General features: G+C 40.7%; 1 protein-coding gene across 2 annotated transcripts in view; it reads right to left on the reverse strand.

Moving 5' to 3' along the window:
- Positions 1-4,502: 4,502 nt before the first annotated feature.
- The window catches only part of mxi1 (max interactor 1, dimerization protein), a 30,879-nt gene continuing 15,631 nt past the window's right edge, over positions 4,503-19,750 (reverse strand). For both annotated transcript variants that reach the window (XM_040004486.1, XM_040004487.1), the window contains exons 4-6: positions 11,756-11,870; positions 9,508-9,706; positions 4,503-8,478 (exon numbers count right to left, since the gene is read on the reverse strand). In XM_040004486.1, coding sequence (XP_039860420.1) covers positions 8,315-8,478; positions 9,508-9,706; positions 11,756-11,870 — 478 coding nt within the window. In that variant the 3' untranslated portion in view covers positions 4,503-8,314. The remainder of the gene's footprint in view (positions 8,479-9,507; positions 9,707-11,755; positions 11,871-19,750) is intronic.

Consider the following 19,750-nt stretch of genomic DNA (forward strand, 5'->3'; position numbering starts at 1 on the left):
GCCCCCTGCTGCCTCATCCATCAGCTGTGAAAGACATTTGTGGGGAATTGCGTTCCTCCTCTGATAAGGCTGCTGTGATGTCAGAAGCCCAAGCGCTGTGGGGATGATGACTCATGCTCATCACCGGAGGAACCCCTCCGCAACCCCACCCCCAACATATCTCCACACACTCAGCCCCGATGGCCTTCTTGCTTTTACCTCCTCATAATCCCCCATGGACTCCCACTGGTGCTCTCTCAGTGCAGTAATTGGTTGCCTGGGTTTGCTTCTCAGCAATGGAAGAGGGGGTGGGGGGGTGAAGAACAACTACAATATGGAGATGAGGTCCAGAGTATGAGTCATGAGGGGAGTGAAAGTAGAGCAGAGCCCCTCCTTTGATATTCCTCACTACAACCCTTCTCTCTTATGTCTTGCCACAAAATTTAAGGACCTCTGGTGTTACGGGAGTAAGATGTGACCTTGACTGAAGTGCAAGCCACTTGGAAATAAAATCACGGCTTCCAAAAGTCACACTTTTATTTATTTTTTTAATTCACAAGCGTATGGTTCACACGTTAGACAAACTGGCGTTAATGGCTGAAAATAAGATTCCAGCATCTGTCTCTGGGATATTTGCTTCATTTCGACAGACTCTTTAAACTCAGTTTCAGCTCCAGAACGACAGAAAACTGTCGGCACCAGCGGCTCTTTTACGTGGTGACTCAGGTATAATCAGTCTCTGGCTAACCATCCAGCGCTACTACGTCAGATGATGAAATCCGTTAAATCTGATGCACCATCTAGATTCAAGTGCAGCACATAATGACTAAGTCGTGATATCCTTCATCACTGCTGAACCCTCATCTTAGTGGAAAGTCAGCTTTTTGATATTCGTTCAACGGCGGGCTGAGAACTACTGAGTTCTAATTCTTGATTCACAAGTTTTTTTGTCTTTTTAAGTAAAGTTTAGGTTTTTGATTGTCAGCTTAGAGGACTGAACTGATTTTAAAGTGTTTTTTACAAGCAGCCACTAAACCTAAAAAATATGACTGTTAATAGGACCGTGTTATCGTTCGCAAAGGTGTCACTTTGCTTTTGATGAACAAAAATTATTGTGAAAATTGTGTAGGATGAAATTGTTTCAGTTTTATTATGAAGTAGACTGATTTTCTGGTTTTCTGAGGAAGAAGTTCAATTCAGAAATGCTCTAATCTGTGATTTTTACTGCAGATCAGACCGGAAAACACAACACACTGCCCTATCATACACAGTAAAAGAACATCTTTGTAGCCCTCGTCTCACGTAGTGGCTCAAAGTGTTTATTCGTGAAATATCTAATACTTGAGTGCAGCCCAGTGGTTCAAAAGAGGAAAATCAGGGTGTTGATTCAGTACTATAGGCTCACTGCAGGCTCTCTCTGTGTCCTGTTTTTAGTTTAGATTCAAAAGAAAGTTAAACTGTAAAGCCTGAAATGCTGAATTTGTAAGAAGTATGAACGTTGCCTTTAGATACACAAGGATTAAATGACATTACAAACATCACTGTTATAGGCAGGTCAAGGTCAAGGTCAAATGTATTCATATAGCACATTTCCAGACAGACCATGCTGCACAAAGTGCTTAACAATAAGAAAATAAATGCCATTGAAACAGAAACAATGTATATTAAAAAAAAGTACAACAATAAAAATAAAAGGACAATAAGAGCACAAGAGACAATAGTTAAGTAAAGGTGACCTTTAACCTTAGTGGATGGTGTTTAAGAAGCTGGGAAAGTTAAGAACATTTATACCAGAAGACTTGCAAAAGCCTCACTAATATTCTAATAATGACAGCTAATGACTTAGTAGCTAAAGGTTATTAAAAATTGGCTATTTTATTAACCTAAAAGCAAGGGTAAATGCACGGTGGTGCAAAAAAAGAACCAAGGTTTATTTCATTGAAGTCACAGGCAGGAAATCAAACAGAGAGCAGCAGAGGCAGATTCAGGCCATATCAGGGTCCAGAGAAATAACAAAAGCCAGAAAGTAGCGTAACAGGATATAAAATATTTCTTTCTTTGATACATTTATTTGTTAAAAGAAGGGCCAATGCACATTTATTAGCACACATATTAAATCAACTCTGCAACCACAGGTTACAGTGCTGCAATTTCACCCCTTCCATGTTTTTGCTTATTTTCAAGCCTCTTGTGCCACCAGGTGGTTGGTGCTATGCTAGACTTCACTGAATTCAAAATCGCTGTTTTTTTTCCATGCTTCTATTTGACCATAATATAATAAACAACATCTGGGTCTTCTTTCTTCTGATTGGCTGCCCCTCACAAACACGGAGTTTAAACAGCATCATAAATATCCAAGATTAGAAAATAGTGCCTGAAGAGTCTGTATAGCCCAAGATTATGTCTCACTGTGATCTCTAGGCTGACTTCATTTATCACTGTAACCTCTGTAATGCGTACATGAGATAAATGCTTAGATTTAGAGAATTGTGGGGGTGTTTTTTGTTTATTTTTTTACCTGATTTGCCCATAGTGTCTGTCGGGCATTATCAGCCTATTTTTCTTTAATATGTTGTAAACATTTAAAGCAAAACACCCTGAATGAAAGCTGAAAGTCTTCACTTCAGTCACATCTTGACTGTGTGGTTTCAAATCCACTGTGTACGCACGTCTAATTATTTAAAAAAGAAAAGAAGTTTAAATGTAAAAAAAAAGTCTTGGTTAGTAGATAATACTGTTCATTGGATGTTGTATGTTTTTAGTGTACGTGCTGATATGTAATGTCATATAAATATGTAGCACTGGCGCTGTCTCACAAAATTATATATTCAATCGGTGCGTGTAATGAAAGGATCAGAAAGCTGAACTTGAAATTTTCTTTATTTTTGAGCTTTTATCCTCTAGGTGGCAGCATTTTGCACAGTATGAAACTGATAAGAGCTCCCTATTAGATAACACACTGACAACAAAATGGCTTTATCATAATGTTCCAGATTAGTTCAAAAGGAGGACAGAAAGGACGTTCTGTCTTTCAAAAGGTGGGCAGAAACACGAGTCTTCTCTTTTTTTTGCAATTTCATTCTTGTGACACACGCTGTGCCCGATAACTGTGAGATTTACTGCGATGCAAGACCAGCTGAAAGGCATTATATTCATTATATTTTCAACATGCATTCACAAAAGCCATTTAAAAAAAATGAGAGTAAACCTGCAAGCGAAGAGTTTGTATTTTACTACTTTGTCAAATACATATAAAGACAAGCTTGTCCTTTCATCATCAACAGTTTCCAGGTTGTTGTTTGACTTTAAAATATCTTTTATAGTTTATAACACAGTCATCGCTGCCGATGGGAGTAAACGCTGATGTGGAGTTCTAATCAAAACCCAGATTATCTGTAGCTACAGAGACTTTCTCATGAGAACATCTTCTTATCACACTTACACAGTGCTTTTGTACATCTTGGGAAGTCGTGCTTCGGAATAGTTTCTTACAGGCTCTAATCTCCTAAGAATAATAATACATGCAGCAGATGTTAGTGCAGTGTGTTACAGATGGGGGGCATAATCTATTTCTCCCTGCCAGAGTCCTGTGAAACCATGGACATCGCGTCACAGATTTATAACACATGTACGCTGCTGGCTCTACAGTTTAGAAAAACACGGCCCCTAAAAGAGATGCTGAGCAGCATCACTGAACTGGATCACTTTCTGACAGTTATTGTTAAAAATCACTTTGCATGATGAGAGTTCATATTAATATTGTCGCACATTTCAAGACATCCAGTTTGACGTGGTTTATAAAAGGCTTTATGAAGGATGTGTATAAACAGAAGCAGTCAAGTTACAAATTAGACTATTTATCAAGGAAAATAATCAACCTGAAGGTGGGAAATTTCAGGTGGGGGGTGGGAGGCCTTTGATTTTGATTTGGATGATTATGAGACAACATAATCTAGTTCGGCTTAACAGAAGTACTCAGGGTTCAGCTGGTCTCAAAGCAGATGAATGAGCTGTGTCAGTTTCGGCTTGTGACTCATTAAACTGTAGACTAATCTTCTTGCAACCTTTTCCCAAAGGATTCCTGTTTGCCTGTCAGCTATAAACAGTTCGAGCCGAGTTATCATTGCTTCTTATGATGTTTGATTAATATTTAAATTAATGGAAGAGAGATAAAAATTAGAGAAATCTAAAAGAAATGCTTTTTAGTAGAAGACCTTTTCGTTTTTATGAGCTGCTACAATTATCTTCTGACTCCTGTGATTCATCGAGCCACCCAATAAAGGGCTTCAGACATTTATGTTCTTAGTCACATCTAAGAGACACTCTTTCATTATGAAAATGACACATCACTTGTGGAAAAAAAAATTGCTGCTTTGTCAAGATTTGTGCACATTTGGTAAATGGGAATCATGTGATTAACAGGTGACTTGTATTTAACTTGTATTTAACTTGGCGTAAGCCATTTGCTTTACAATACATTCAGCAGTGACACACTTCACGGTATTAAAAGCTCGGTTCAGTCCTTCAGGTTTGAAAATCTTGGTGTTTTTATTTTAAGTATTGCATCATCAACTTACACAGCTAGAATCGTCATCAGAGTGCATGTTTTACAAAGGATGGCCACAGGTTCAGAACAACAGGAGGGCTCCCTACTGCACTTGGGACTGCTTGTTTGGTTGGGCTAACTTGACTTCGTGGACCCGTTTGCTCAAATCAACCCCCTGAGAGAGACTGACACCAGAGTGGAGTGGGGTTTTACAAAGGACACTGCAACTTCCACTTCACGGGGCTGGTGCACTTCTGGCCAAGCTGTCCCCTAACCACCACTGAAACCTTAAACACAGAGGTAAAAATACAACTTTGTGATGAGGATATGCTAATGAATTTTGCAGCATGGCCAGAAATGTTTTGTCAGACCTCTCAATCAGCTGATCCAGGACTATTCTGCACTGGACTGAACATCTTTTGTTTTTGCATCTTACGCTGGAGAGCTTGTCTTTTTTTTAAAATGACAAACAGCCTTCAGAAGTGTGATATTTACTGAGTATCAAAGTGGCAAACAGGCCTCTGACATCTGTGCAGACTAGTCATGGACTAGGTGCCTTTCTAAAGCTCAGCTTTAGTAAGAACACAGAGATCACACACATACATACACCCATGCACACACACATAGTAGACTCACATGAGTGAGGACAGACCTGGCCTCAGTAAAACCAGTTCTTTTAGTGTTGTTTTTGTTTTTAACCCGTCCTGGAATCATCTCGCATCTCAGCATTTTACAACGTGGGACAAAATGACACACATTTTGTGATAAACACTCAGTTTGTCCCATCATAGTAAAACACAACATTGTGTACTGTGTGAGCAGGTTAAAACACTGCAAAGAACTGATCGAGGTCTGAACAAGAAGAGAAATTCATTTGTCGCAGAACACTGAGACCTTTGTCGTGTCAGCAGTGCAGTTTCATAAAACCAACATAAGAAGAAAGCAGAAACAAAGATCAGATAAAGGTAATAACTTAAAACGGGGCAGAATAAATGTAAACTGTCCTCCACAGAGAGAGAGAAAGAGATAAAGAGAGAGGACACTGAGGTGTTCTGAGGTGGTTTTGGCTTTTTTTTTTTTTTTTAAATATCTGAGCACCAAAAGTGGTGACTTTCTGATTTAGTGCCAAGTCCAACAACCTCAACAGAGCTCCGCAAAGAGCGTACATGTCGAACTCTACACCGTAACGATGTCCATCAGAGAAACCGAAGGTTTTGTTCTTTTGTGTTTTTATTTCTTTAAATCCTCAGTCGGAGGAGTTGTAAATGTAAGACACATTTTGTCAACTAAAACAAGTCTAATAGAGACTACAATCCTCCTAATAGAGGAAAGCGGAGTTTTAGACCCCTTTTATTTCATAGCAGCCGGCTCAATATTTGCCAGTAAAGTCTTGGCTATGGGTGAGTCTTGTGCAGAATTAGCTCCCCTCAGCACAGACCCGGAAACAAAGTCGAGAGCATTTCACCTTGCGACAGCAGAATGGGTATAAAGGTTCAGCCTGTGCTGCTGTTTCAGGTCTGTGATGCTCCTCACAGGCCTGGTGTGTGGCTGGGGAGTCAGCCCTGAACAAGGCTGGTGACTCTAAACAGGCGAGGCTCAGCACTAGGAGCAGCTTAGGGCCAATTACATTTCAAGTGTCCATTGAATAAAACAGCAAAAAAATGAAAACAAAAAAAAAAAAAAAATGGCTACATTTTCTTAACCCCTCTCCCACCCACCCGGCAAAAAATAGAAAGAAAAAAAAAAACCTTAACAATAATCCATAAAATATACATTTTTTTTAAAATAAGGAGTGAGGAATAAACATCAAAGAGAAGAGTAAAATAAGACAGAAACAAAATAAGTTAACCTTCTCCCCATTGCGTGTTCTTTGAGGGATTGCAGAATAAATATTCATCATATTCTGAGTTTTTTTTCTCTCACACACAAAATAATGGTTGGCAGCGCAACACGACAGTGGTAAAGAAAAACAAAGCGAACTGCAGCCGAAGTGCAATTCTTAATGCCGGTGGAGTAGGGATGGAGTACATTGACATCATGCAACCCGTTTTCTTTTTCCAACACTTCAAACTTCCCCTCCACAGATCACCTGACCACCATTGGAATGCCATATAATATTTTTTTTTTCTTTTTACTTAAACCGCCATTCACAAACAAGAGAATAAAAACTGTCTAATTGATTAAAAAAAAAACAAAAACAAAACAAAACAGTGACAAACAAAGTCTGCATTTTCCAACAAATGCCATTTTAGATCGCTGTTTACAACTGGATGGAAAGTGGTTCTACTGTTTCTATCGAGGATATCGTTCCTTTTACCTCCTCGGGGCGGGGAGCGGGGATAGAGAGGGTAGCGTTTGAACGTTTCCATCAGCAAATTTTATCGGAGGATAAAAATTGTTCTAAACTTTCAATTTAAAAATGCACAATAAACACAGGTCAAACAGCAACAGAGGCAATAGTTCTATCTGTAAGCACTACTTTTTTTGAACTCATTTTTAAAGTTTTATTTATTAAGCTATCTGTATGTACAAAAAAAAAAAAAAAAAAAACATGTGGACGGTCACATGAGTCTTGAGGGAGAAAAAAACAAACAAAAAACGGGAAGGAGTTGAAACTGACGAAACAAAAAACTACACGAGTTATTGCTTGTTACTGCTGGAGAGAAGTTGGACATCTGTTCCAAAGCTTGTAGTTTGGATTTTTTTTCCCTTGTTGCTGTTGTTTTTGTGTGTGTGTGTTTCTTCCTTCTTGGTTTGTGCCATTTCTATGGACAGCTCTAAAGTAGATAAGTGCAGGATAGCTTGTAGTAGCTGCTTGTCGAGGGGAAAGAAACCAAAACAAAACACACGCACACACATACACACATAAAGTTACAATTTCCACTCTTTGAAAATGCACTGAGCACCCACATCCGACAGGAATGTTTTCTTATTTTTTTCCCTCCATTTTTGTGGCTTGTTTTCCTCCGTGTGTGGTCGGAAACAATCACGACAGATGCGCTTTGTTCGCTTTAAAAGCTTAGTGGTGGATCTGATCTGCTTCCCCCATTGGTTGGTTGGTGGGTTTATTTCACAATAGCACCAATTCAAGGGTCAGAGCTTCTGTGGTGTAGAGCACAGGTAATATGAAAAGAAAAGAAAAACCTCGATAAGACGAGGAAGAAATTAAGGGGTGCGGGGACGAGCTGTGTAGATATGGCGAAGTTCAGCCTCAATCCAGTCCAGATTTAGCCAGACCCAACACCAGAATAATAAAATATAGGCAAACACCCACATTAGACAGAACCAAACAGACAATTATATTAATTAAAGAGCATTTTAGTCATATTTGGGGCTGCGTAATTTGAAACATTTGGGGATTTTAAAGGTATGTGGAAATAGCAGATAAAAATCAACAGTTAATTTTATGTTGTGGCTTCAAACTTCAAGATGATGTCTACGTCTCTGCTCCTCCTTTTAAAATAAGATTTGAACCAATTGGCAGTCTGTGTCTGGGTCCCTGGTGTCAGTGTTGGTCGGAGCGGTTCAAAGTTCAGAGGCGAGAAAGAGCTCTCACTGGAACGCCTCCGAAAGTGGGTTGAGCAGCGTGGAGGGGAAGCGTGGGGCAAAAAAAAAAAAAAAAAAAAAAAGGCTGGGAGCAAAGGGGGAACACTATTAGCTGGGTGCGTGCCAGTCATCGGAGATGAGACTGGATGTGTGTGTTTCATAGGCATGGCTGGATGGATATAACAGATGGGAGGGCAGGCGAGTTTGGCAGGAATGTGATGGTCACGTCGGTGGGGCGGGGCTCTAGGAGGAGAAGGCAAGTTTGACGCTGCAGGAGGAGTAGCCCTCATCACTGGCCATGCTCTGGAGGCTGCTGTGGTCGTCCAGGTCGCTGGTGCTGGCTGTGCTCACACTGTCCAGCTCTCCATGGGAGAACTCCGTGCTTTCCACGTCCACCTCAATCTCCTCTGTAGGATGGAAAAATGATGAAAGGGGAGAAGAACAGATCAATTTAACATATTTCCACTTTTATTGAGGATTATTAAGAAAACTATTCTCTGCTGATACTTTATTTCTGGATATTTTAAGAAACTTCCTACATTTTATATTGTTTGCTATGTTGTTTTCTCCTTTGGATAAAAGCGGTGCCAGAAATTTGTTTGTTTTGGGGTTTTTTAAAGATACAATATCTTAGAGAAAAGCCTTACTTATACAGCAACATGCTGTACTGTATGATGACACAGTATCTTACACAGTATCTGGCTTGTGCCACAGCACTTTATGAAAACAAAAATACGGAATATGAAAAGAAAGGAGATTGTAGTCAGTTTCATTTTCAGTGGTTAAAATTGTCATCTCACAACCAGGATGACACAGTATACACTAATGATGGCTTTAATGCTTCTCTGTTAGGTTAGAGTCATTTTAACATAAAATACAAAGGAAAACATGTCCCTCATACTTGACATCATTACAAACAAACAGACACCATGTTGGTTTTGCTTCAGTTCAGGAAACATTTTGCATTTTAAATCTGATGTCCTTCATCAGCACCTCGACATGCAGTCTCAGAGGAGCTCTGACCAACCCAACCTCAGTGCTATAAAATTAGACCGACAGCAGCTGGAGGCTCTAGCTGTTTTCACACATGCACTGCAGTCATGACAGAGGTGCATGTGAGAGCACAAATGTCCAGTGTACTCATACTAGAAATGAGCTGTTTTTTAACCTGCTGGCCCCCTATTGTAAAGTCCTTGTGATGGCAGATAGCGGAGCGCAGCTAATACCCTTGTGAATTTATCCCTAACAAACGGGCGTCACGCATGGTGCACATTTTATCCAGGCTCCTTTGCTTAAACCACAGAGTAGGTTCTGCTGCGTGCTACATGTAAAGAAAAAATAAATTCTCCTGAGATTGTACCAAGTCCATGTGTGAAAACATGTTTTGATGGCCGTGTAGATGCTTAATTAAAAATCATGCATGCCACCTTACATACCTTGATCAGAGTCAGAGCGGTCGGAGCAGAGGGTGGAGCCCACACTGTCCATGCGTATCCTCTCTCCCTCCCCTGGGCTGTTCTGGGCTGCAGCACCACTGCCTCCACTCAGCAACTCCAGCTGACGCTGAAGGTGCCTCTGCTCGCGCTCCAGAGACTCCAGCTGGTACTGGCTCTTCCTGTCTGCCTCTTCAAGTTTCTGGTCAGGTGAAAGAGAAGAGGAGAGGAGTCTTCACCAAAAGACATTATAGACATTGTGTTGTGCTAAATAATCATATTCATGACTTGTAGGGATCATTAGTTATAAAAAAACTTTACTGTCTATGACGGGGAGGAAGAAAGACATTCAGCTGCTTTGCAAAAGAAACTCGATCCTTGTTAATACTTTCTGAAGTCTTACTAGCTTGTAAATGAATTCATTGCTTTTCAAGGCTTGCCAGTATCCTGGAGAACGCACAGGGGGGTTAAGTGTGTAAGCAAGAGGAAAGCCTCATAAAAATAATGCTGAGAAAAGAGGTTAGACAAATGAATAGCCAGCAAAGAAACAGGCCTTTTTCATACATTCATGTGAGAACACAAATGTCTGAATCAATGGGCTCAGATTAAACGGGCTTTACTCCGCCAGCTCCCCACAAACTCTGGTGTCAGATTGAGCCCATGTGAGAACAGAAAAGGTAATTGTCCAGAGAATTCACAGCCATCGAGCCTCCATAAAAGGGTGTGAAACTACAAACACATGGACAATGCCCCAGAAGCTCTTTAGTATTCAGCAAATTAAACAAGTTTGTCCCCTCGGATTTTCCTGCTGTCAGCGACGACACCCCTAAATGATTTTCCTCACCTGTCTTGTTTACACCGTGTCGGCTTGTTTACGCCTTGCACCATTATGATACAAATGAAGGCCGTGGCAGGGCCCGATACAGCCACATTGTGATGTAACCTTGCAGCCTTATGTCATGGGTGCCAACATTAATGAGCGTGACTCCCAGCGACAGACCAAAACAATAGGCCATCAATAAGCGATGAAGAGACTCAAGTTGACAGCAGCAGCAGAAGTGCGAGCGGCAGAGCTGGCGGAGGCCCACCTCAACAACAATATCGCCTTTGTACATGTCCTGTCTGTTACGTGAGTGCATGCTATGCCTCGCTTTCCCCTTACAGACTGCTCACTCTCAGGCAGTCACATGCCTGCTTTTAAAGTGGATAACAAAGTGTGAAGTGTTACACTGCCTGCACAATTACTGTGGATTCATTTTATCATAAAGGTAAACACGAGTTTGGTCTTTCCAAGCAAAATATTTTTTCATGTGTGACGAATGACATGACACACCATGTCCTAATACTTTCACCTTTCAAATTATTCAGTGATCTATCTAACAACCCTTCATTTGAATAACTGGCACAAAGCCTTGTTTTCTTTGGGGGGGGAGAAGTTCTCCAGTCCACAAGTTCTGAACAGAATTTTGCATCAGGTGAATATTCGGTCATTTTCTGAGGCCCTTTGCAGGTGAAAGTGTGTGATGGTGTATTTTCCTTCATGATCGTGGCATTCTTCAAACAGCAGACGTCTTTCTGAGCCAATGCTTAAAGAAAATATGTCCCAGAAAATAGCAGTGGGTTTCAGGCTTAATTTTAAGTGCATCTCCAAATGGAAAAAGGTCCTTTCTGGCACCTGCTTTGAATACCTTTTTCCCACTGATCCGTAATTGAGTGCCCAGTCTAGAACCAGTTACACCACAAGAAGCCTGATGTTGAACCCAAGACAACATCAAATTACTGGGGCCAAATACTTAACGGACTGACCGTTCTCAGGCAAGTTCAACTGAAATCCTTTGCCACACAACACTATCTAACATCTCATTCAGAAATCTGTCTAAATGGGGGCTGGTTCTCAGAGGACACCAACAGGACTGGCTCTGCATGAGCACTGATGCTCATTAACCTTTGAAAAATCTCTCTTTGCATATTTTTAACCCAATCATGAGGCACCAACTTGTGAGTCTTTGGTAATTTGCACCCTTTCTTTTCCTCATTTTTTTTCTGACCAAATGAATAATAAGGTTTTCATAGTCAGCTGGTAACCACTCAGTTTAAAAACCTTCAGAAAGGCATCTTCATTAATATCATTATCATTAAAGCTTGCAGTTTCTTTGTTGTGTTTATCAAAAAAACAAAAAAAAACAAAAAAAAAAAAAACAAAAAAAAAAACAGGACCAGCTTTAGCTAAGAGCTGGGTAATCATATGTACCTTTATGTGTGCTTTGGCTTTGTTGAGCAGGCCCAAGGTAGTGTGACGGCTGCAGTCAGGTCCTAGGGGTATGAGGGCCTTCAATCGCTCCAGACACAGCCGCAGGTGAGCTCGTCTACAAAGGAAAAAGTAACAAAGAGGAAACAAAAGCATAATTAGATAAATAAAAAAGGAACAATAGGGCAGGGCGGCTGTGTGTACAGCAAAACATGAAATACAGTGTGGTAGTTGTTTGTCTTGTTCAATAGCCTCAGGCAAGTTCATGCAGATTGGGAGAGTTCTTTAAACAAAGCATTGAATGTGTAGTCCATTGTAACTATGTATCAAAGGTCTAAAGGCTCTTAGAGGAGCAGTGCACCCTAACAAATAAAATATGGCATCTCTCTTTACTTGTGATGTCAAGCTATTTAAATTATTCGATTTAAATTATTATTTCGTCTGTAACACCCTTGCTTCAGTAGCTAGATGTAGGCAGTATTCTGTTGTCTTTGGGGTGCTGGCCTCCACCCGTGACAGATTTGGCTTGAGTCTTGATCATCTCAAAATTATGGGTCAACAACGAGGAGGTTTATCATCTGCATGTATTTAATATATCTAGGTATGGATACTTGTCTCGTCTACATTACAATAAGTTTCATCTGGCGATAAAAGGCATGGTGGTGGTATAATGGCATTTCCAGGACCTCTCTCAGCTCATGTAGTCCATCATCCTGACAGTACCTTATTCTGTGACTGAAGACAAGCCCCAGGTACTATCTATCCTGCTAATGGACCCGAGTTGAGAGGTAAAAAGAGATAATTGTGGCTATAACACAATCACTGCTCCATTAGCAGGGGCTGTCTTTCAGCTAGCCTGGAGGGAAAGGTGGAGAGACATTAGGAGGCAGTAGACGTAGTGGAGCAACCAAGACTCAGAAACGATCTCTTGGGACGCTTACAGGAGGCAAACTCAAGGGACCAGAGCAGGGCTTCACTGCACCAAGTTGCAAGATGGGCTAGACAGCTCTCTGCTATGCTCTTTAAGACTGTTGGATACATGTAAGTGCTGCATAGAGTATATCTGTCTGTGTGGATATGTGTAGGGGTGGGGGTCAGTGTGGATGGTGTTGATAAGAACATAAGAGCAAGCCATTACAGCCATTATGCCAGTAATGTGTGCGTGAGTGTGTGCTTCAACAAACACTGCATGTTTGGGGAGGGAACTAGGAGGAGCCCTGATTCAGGCTGCGTGAGTAAAAGTTAGGAAGTCACAACACACAGACACACACAGCCTTTTATTCTGGGAGTTTGCATGATGACTATCAGGACATCTGTCCATTTAATCAGTTCTATTCACAGGACAAAGCAGAGCCCCCCCCTTTTCTCTTTATCTGCGTAATGTATATCTGCGTGTCTCATCTCAAACCCTCGTCTGCACATACATCAGTTGTCACTTATTCACATGCTACTCGTTTACAGCAGCCTTGAGCGATACACGCAGCTGCACCAGGGAGACGTCGAGGACGTACAACAAAGCACAACATGGCCGAATATTTCTGAGAGTGATTAGAGTTCAGTGTATTTTGTTAAAAGCTATAATCAGGATTATTACTGGATTATGTGGAAATAAGGCATTAAGCGTAATTTGCCATGTTTGCAGTCCAACCATTTTGAAATCAACTGAGCTATGCACGTAGTGTGTTTTCAGCTCTGCTGATATGCCAATATATTATTTATCAGGGAGCTGTTGCTGAAGAGCTGGCACAAATATTAATTTGCGTTACACCAACCTCATGCATGTACACACAAGTCTCATTCTAAAACCTTATCTCTTTTTCCACTTGTAAGGACGTCTCATTCACTGCTTTTTCCTAGTCTATATGCAAGCATTTTTTTCCACAGATGGCCATCGGCTGTCTGGTAAAGAAGCGGTGAGGGCAGAGTGGGACACAGTGCTGATGTGTGGGTCTGTCTGTCTGGCTTGTTAGGCATTTAGTTAACAAACTCCAGACATCGGACACCACAGCTTTCTCCTCCAGTCCCAGAGAGATAAATGTAAATATCTTAGCAGACAACCCCAGATAACCCTCCACTTAAAACCACTCCTCTACTCCTTCCATCCTTCTCTCATCCTGACCCACTGACATGGACCCCCCCCCAAAAAAAACAAAAAACCAAAACAAACCATGAACTGTTCTGTTGACCACTATCACCACATTTCTATCACTGGATATTACTGAACTTGTGCTTCTCGGCATGTAAACCAGTTTGTCACTGGTCTGGCTGCTAAATCAATTTTTTTCTTAAACAGCATAAAACCTCAAACACCAAAGGAAGAGATTATGATGATGATAAACAGTTTGTCACCTATTTTATCACTGTCCTTTCCTGCTTCTGACCTTTTTATAACCACCTTTGGTAATGTACTCAACACGAGCTACAGTAATCGCTAGTAGCGTTCAAAACCCTCTCTGTGCCTCTTCTTGATAGACAGGCATGTGAAACGCCTGTGTGGCATGCGTTCTTATCTCTGGGTGGATGACATGCTTTACTGTGTAGCACTCCGATAACTATAAATGGCAAAGAAGTCCAAAAAGCATAACAAGGAGCGTCAGAAGAGCAGTATGTAACTGTGAAAATCAAAACTGAGAAGGGTTATTATTGTGTAATTCTTCACTATCACATTGGACAGGCTGGTAATAGGAAGCCAAACTGGAGGTGTTATCCTCAACAGGGCAGTGTGTCAAAAATGATTGTGCAGTATGTCCCTAAAGCTACAGGCAAGCAAAGATAATGTCAGACACATTCACCATGTTAGTCACCAGCATTAACTCGAACACCAGGCAGCAGATGTACATATGGTGCAGTCCCTGCACAAGGTGTTCAATTCGCAGCTAAATGACCTTTGAATGTCAGTGTCATCAACTTATTTCCAATCCTGATTGCAATGACCAGCCCTGTTGAAGAGGCTGGTCTTGAAGAAGGGTACAATAATGTGGCTTGAGCCACACAGAAAGACCTCTACATCACTGTGTCAATCTAGATAAAGTATAACTGTCTTACTTAGAGGCTAAAAGGTCATAAGTTCCTGGCTACTGTTGATGCCTAACAGAGCAGGTCTCTAATCCCTAAAAAAGGCTTGTTTATCATGTAGACCAGCAGCCAAAGAGCTTAGGCCATTTACAGCTTACAATATGAGTGCAGGCTTGTGACCATAAATACCTGCTTGCTGCAGGCAGTATCACCTCCACCCTGTTGTAGCTATGTAACCAGCAATAGAGCCTTCTGTTTCCAGAGTTCTTAGAAAAGGCCAGTGCCAGTTACATAAACAGCTATGGATTTACTGTGTAGCCCCATAACTTCATGTCCTCTGCTGCTAATGCTAAGGACTGCTTAAACATACCGTATTTGGTTAAAGGATATGACATCACAGGATCACAGGCTGATTCAGTGGTGACTGATGTGGAGTCAATTTCAGTGGAGTTAAATAACAAGAAGTTGATTCTGTTCATCTGGACGTAGCGTTTTCTGTGAGAGAAATGTTTCGTCACTCATCCAAGTGACTTCTTCAGTCTCAGCTGACTGCAGGTTTCCCCAACCTTATAATTGGCTGTGAGGTCAGTTACTTGATCATTAATATGCAATCACTGGTCAAAGATCATGGGGTTTAAATAGCTCTCCTGAGAGGAATGACCACTTGTTGAGTTCATTTTTTTGTATGTGTGAGTAATATTTTTAAAGAAGATTTTATAATGTTAAGGTGAGATGAACATAAAGTCAAGGCTTCCATATCTGTACAGAAGACTGAGTGAGTGCTTGTTTTTGTTACATGGACTAATCAAGCTATGATATTAATAAATCCAATTGAACAAAAAATAATCATCTCATTCATCAAACAACAGATGAACAATGACTAACAAGATCTACTGTGTGACTGGGAATCTTTCCAGATATCTGTTAAGTGACAAAATGTCTAAGTAGACTAAAACCAGTGAAGAAAATAATTCCCTACTTTGCACTTCCAGAGTTTAATGAATGGCATGGCGATGTAGGTTGAATGAAGAGTTCTCCATCTGTGGCGGATTAGATGGCTACCCGTGGCTACCAGGACCTGTGCTACCAACTGTCACGCAGAGGACAGATCACTCAGTGACAGTAAGCAAAACAGCCTAGTTCTGTTCAGTAGAGGGAAATTTCTGAGAACTGACAGTTAGGTAGTGAGTTTTCCCCCCCACACTCTCTCATAAAAATCATCAACAACAACAAGAAATATATATCCTCTAATGCATATGCACATTTATATGAATGCACTCCCATGATGAATCCTAAAAGACAAAGCTTACAGGTTAAACACTTAGAAAGCCAGCCTTTCCTTTTCCTCAGGAGACACTGATGCACTTCCATGGAATGTATGCATGCAAGTTTGTCATGCTTGGAAGTCTGGGTGTATGAACTGTGTCTTGTGTTCCTGAAGGACCCCAGATGGGTAAGCAGGCAAGCACGAGCTCTGCCTTTTGGCTTTGGCATGTGACCGAGCCGCCCGGCAGCCCTGGGTCACTGCACTGCACCTTTCTTTCATATGCACCCCTCAAAATCTGTTCTCTGTGAGTCACGTGCACAACATTGCCTTTTTATTCTAATAATCACATTTCTTTTTTTGGTACTTTCTTTAGTTCAGTTTAATACAGACTTCCCTTTTATGTATAAGGGCTAACAACACTTCCGAGTGTAATTTAAATGCTTCTCATCGTTGCAAATGAACAATTAAATTCATGATTGATAAGATGAGAATTTATACTTTAAAATTCTGCACTGCTCTCCTTATATGCCTCTAGCTGTTTCGCATGTTGTCAAAATGCGTCAAACTGCCTCCAATGTGACTGAAGCAGAGTTCTTTTTAAAGAACCACTTTGAAGCGCTCCCCGTTGGTATGGAAGAGCTGCCCACCATTACTCTGACAGAACCTACGCACATCCTATGTACAGCAGCTCAGCACTCGCCTCCCTTTTTCTTGTATCATCCATGCAGGAACACACGTGCAGAAAAGGCTTGCCTTTGGAACAGCAATGAAGGGCACAAACACTGCAGCGCATCCATGCTTTCCTACGTATTCTGACATGTTGCTGTTATTCCCACACGATTAACACGACAAGTGAAATGTGAGGAAATCAGAACTGCAGTGTCTTCAACAATGTATGAGAGAAGTGTGAAGATATTATGACTATGATCTGCAAGTAAAAATTCTCATTTAAACACATCCTCAGTTCCAGCAGAGACTGGCATGTGAATTAAATAACAGGCTTTGTATTAACCACATGGATTCCTCAATAAACACAGGAATCTTTAATGAAACCTTAAATGTTCACATCTTTAACTAGGATCTTCAAGGACTGAACACCTGAATGCAAAGAGTTATAATATGACATCTCAAAGGCACACTTTTGGTTTTGATTATTTCTCATTTAAAGTCCTCTGGAACCAACACAGTTACTCAAAGTGTGACTTATGGAGGGGAAAATGTAGCTGCCCTAGATTCTAAACTTGTGAATACGTAAATAATGGATCACTTCTCGGGCCATCTACGTTGTCTGACATAATTATTGTACATGCTTTTAAAGGAAGTCTCAGATTTCCAGCCCAGATACCAGTCAATGCACTTCTCTTTTGCAAATTCCCCACTCTCTGAAACCCATTTAACACACATACAGAGACAGACACACACACAAAATCTGACCTAGTTCTAGTGCATGTGGAGGGAGAGGATGTGACCCTTCGCTCAGTTATTACACTAATTACACGTCACCACTGACTGTCTCAGTGGCAAATCTTTTAACGTGACATAAGAAAGGAAATTAAGACATCATTAAACACCCTATTAGGGAGGGGGAAGAATATGACTTAGAGGCAATTCTTTTGTTCCTTCCTCCATCTGCGGTGTCAAGACTCATTTAAAGCAAATCGTGATTCACATGATGTCAACGATTACTGAAGTGATTACAGTATTTTATAATGCAAAGCCTCATTTAAAGTAGACTAAGCCATGTTCATTGAGGAGCTACATCAACTTCAACAGTAAATGATCTATTTTGAGGGGGAGTGCAATTAAATCGAAACAAACAAACAAAAAAAAATGTAGCCATAGATGTTTTTTTTTCCTTCCTGTGCTTTGGACATTATTTTCCAGAACATTCCAAATCCATTACTTCGTGGTTAAAAATAGCAAATGTGAGATGCTTACTGCTTAAGCCACCCAGCCCAGCCACTACGGCAAATCACACGCAAGGCTCCTTCTCACAGAGGATACAGAGTGAAACCACATGTGGCACCGTGGTCCACACCACAGATGGTGACATGTAATATAAATGAACAGGGCGCTAATCAAATGGAAGTACCTACATTTGTCCCATGATACTTTTGGTGTAACTATAAGACCTGAACAGTTTTAAACAACTAATGCAAAGATTGTAACACTTTAGCCAAAGCCTGATGCAGGTACAGATCATTTTCCTGTCTGTTCATTTAGGTTTTTTGTAATTTATTCCTTTCTTTGTGTAAAAGAAACAAATAACTTTTCATTATCAATAATTAACTGTCTTTTAGCCCTTCATTTTACTAGTTTTGAACATTTGCCCAGTGCTTAACTGATGTTACACAGCAGAGGAACAAGGTGTCCAAACAGTGGTAAATGTCATCACCACCACTGGAGCAGTCAGTTAGGTCGATTATTGACACTACGGTCACCTGTATATGTTACTGATATATTGGAGTTTACCTTAAAAATGAATAGATATAAACAATATATCACATTAACAAGTACATTAATAACTGTGTCCTGCGTAGCTCAACAGCACGAGCATTTCTAATGTTATACAAACAGATACACACAAAACAGAAAGGGAACAACAGTTCTCTGCTGTTCTCCGTGTTTGTTCACCACCTTTCTTTGTTGGGTTTTACTACAAAGGCCACGGTTGTGTTTTCTGCTAAAGTTACCTCTTCTAGTACTCTCTGTCTATTATGCCATCTATGGCTTTCTCTCTTTTTTTTGTTTGTTCAGGTGGGATCATCTGTCCCTCTCACATGGCTGCTGTCAAGCTGAAGCCAAGGTCAGATGTCTGACCCTACAGAACAGGGCACCTTACGAAATACCAGTATTTACTAGTTTAACTACTGGAACAGTAATCAAAGAGGCACCAGCCTGGCTGCAAAACTGGAGCCTGCTGTATGTGCTTTAGCCAATTACAGGTTTATTATCTGAGCTATAAATGGCAAGTTAAGGAAATGAGAAGTGCAGATGGAGATGAGCTTACATTTAAGGTTTTACTTAAATGTAAAACAACTAAAATAAAAAACTTGTGTTGATTCATGATTTTACAGATGGTTCAAACATTTGCCCATGGCTCGTCCATGACGTGCTACGAAGTCATTAACAGCTACTGACAATGCACGGGTGCCACTAATTTTTGAAAGCTATATGATTGTGAGATTATAACAAAGCTAAAAAGCTGCACAACTGACAAATTAAGATCCGTGAAAGTTATATTTTATCCATCGCTGATGCGTGCGCTTGTTCGCCACATTTCTACACGAACATGGCACGCACAAGATTAGAGCAATCCTTGCTCTGAAGCAACTGTAGGCTTTTTTTCTCCTTTCTTTCTTTCTGAAAGCCTGATGCCTTCCTCATCTCCTCTATGAAACATGGACAGATGGGATGAATGTAGAGAGTCAGAGTGAGATAGCAAGGGTGAGGGATATAAAGAGTGAGGGGGGAAGGGGAGGGTTCTGCCTGTGTAATCTGCCCAGAAACTGGCCATGGGCACAAACGAGCGGCGGTCTACGTGGAATTCAACTGCGCTTAGTGATGGCAGAAGTTCTTTAAAAAAAAAAAAAAAAAAAAAAAAAAACCACATCCTTAGCCCAAAATTCATCATGAACATACATATTGCATGCACATGTGGCATCAAGAGCTGAACCTGAATATTAGTTAACTGAATTAATATTTGGATTTGTAAG

The sequence above is a fragment of the Simochromis diagramma genome, unplaced genomic scaffold (assembly GCF_900408965.1).
Source record: "Simochromis diagramma unplaced genomic scaffold, fSimDia1.1 OVJJ01000487.1, whole genome shotgun sequence".
In the NCBI taxonomy this organism is placed as follows: Eukaryota; Metazoa; Chordata; class Actinopteri; order Cichliformes; family Cichlidae; genus Simochromis; species Simochromis diagramma.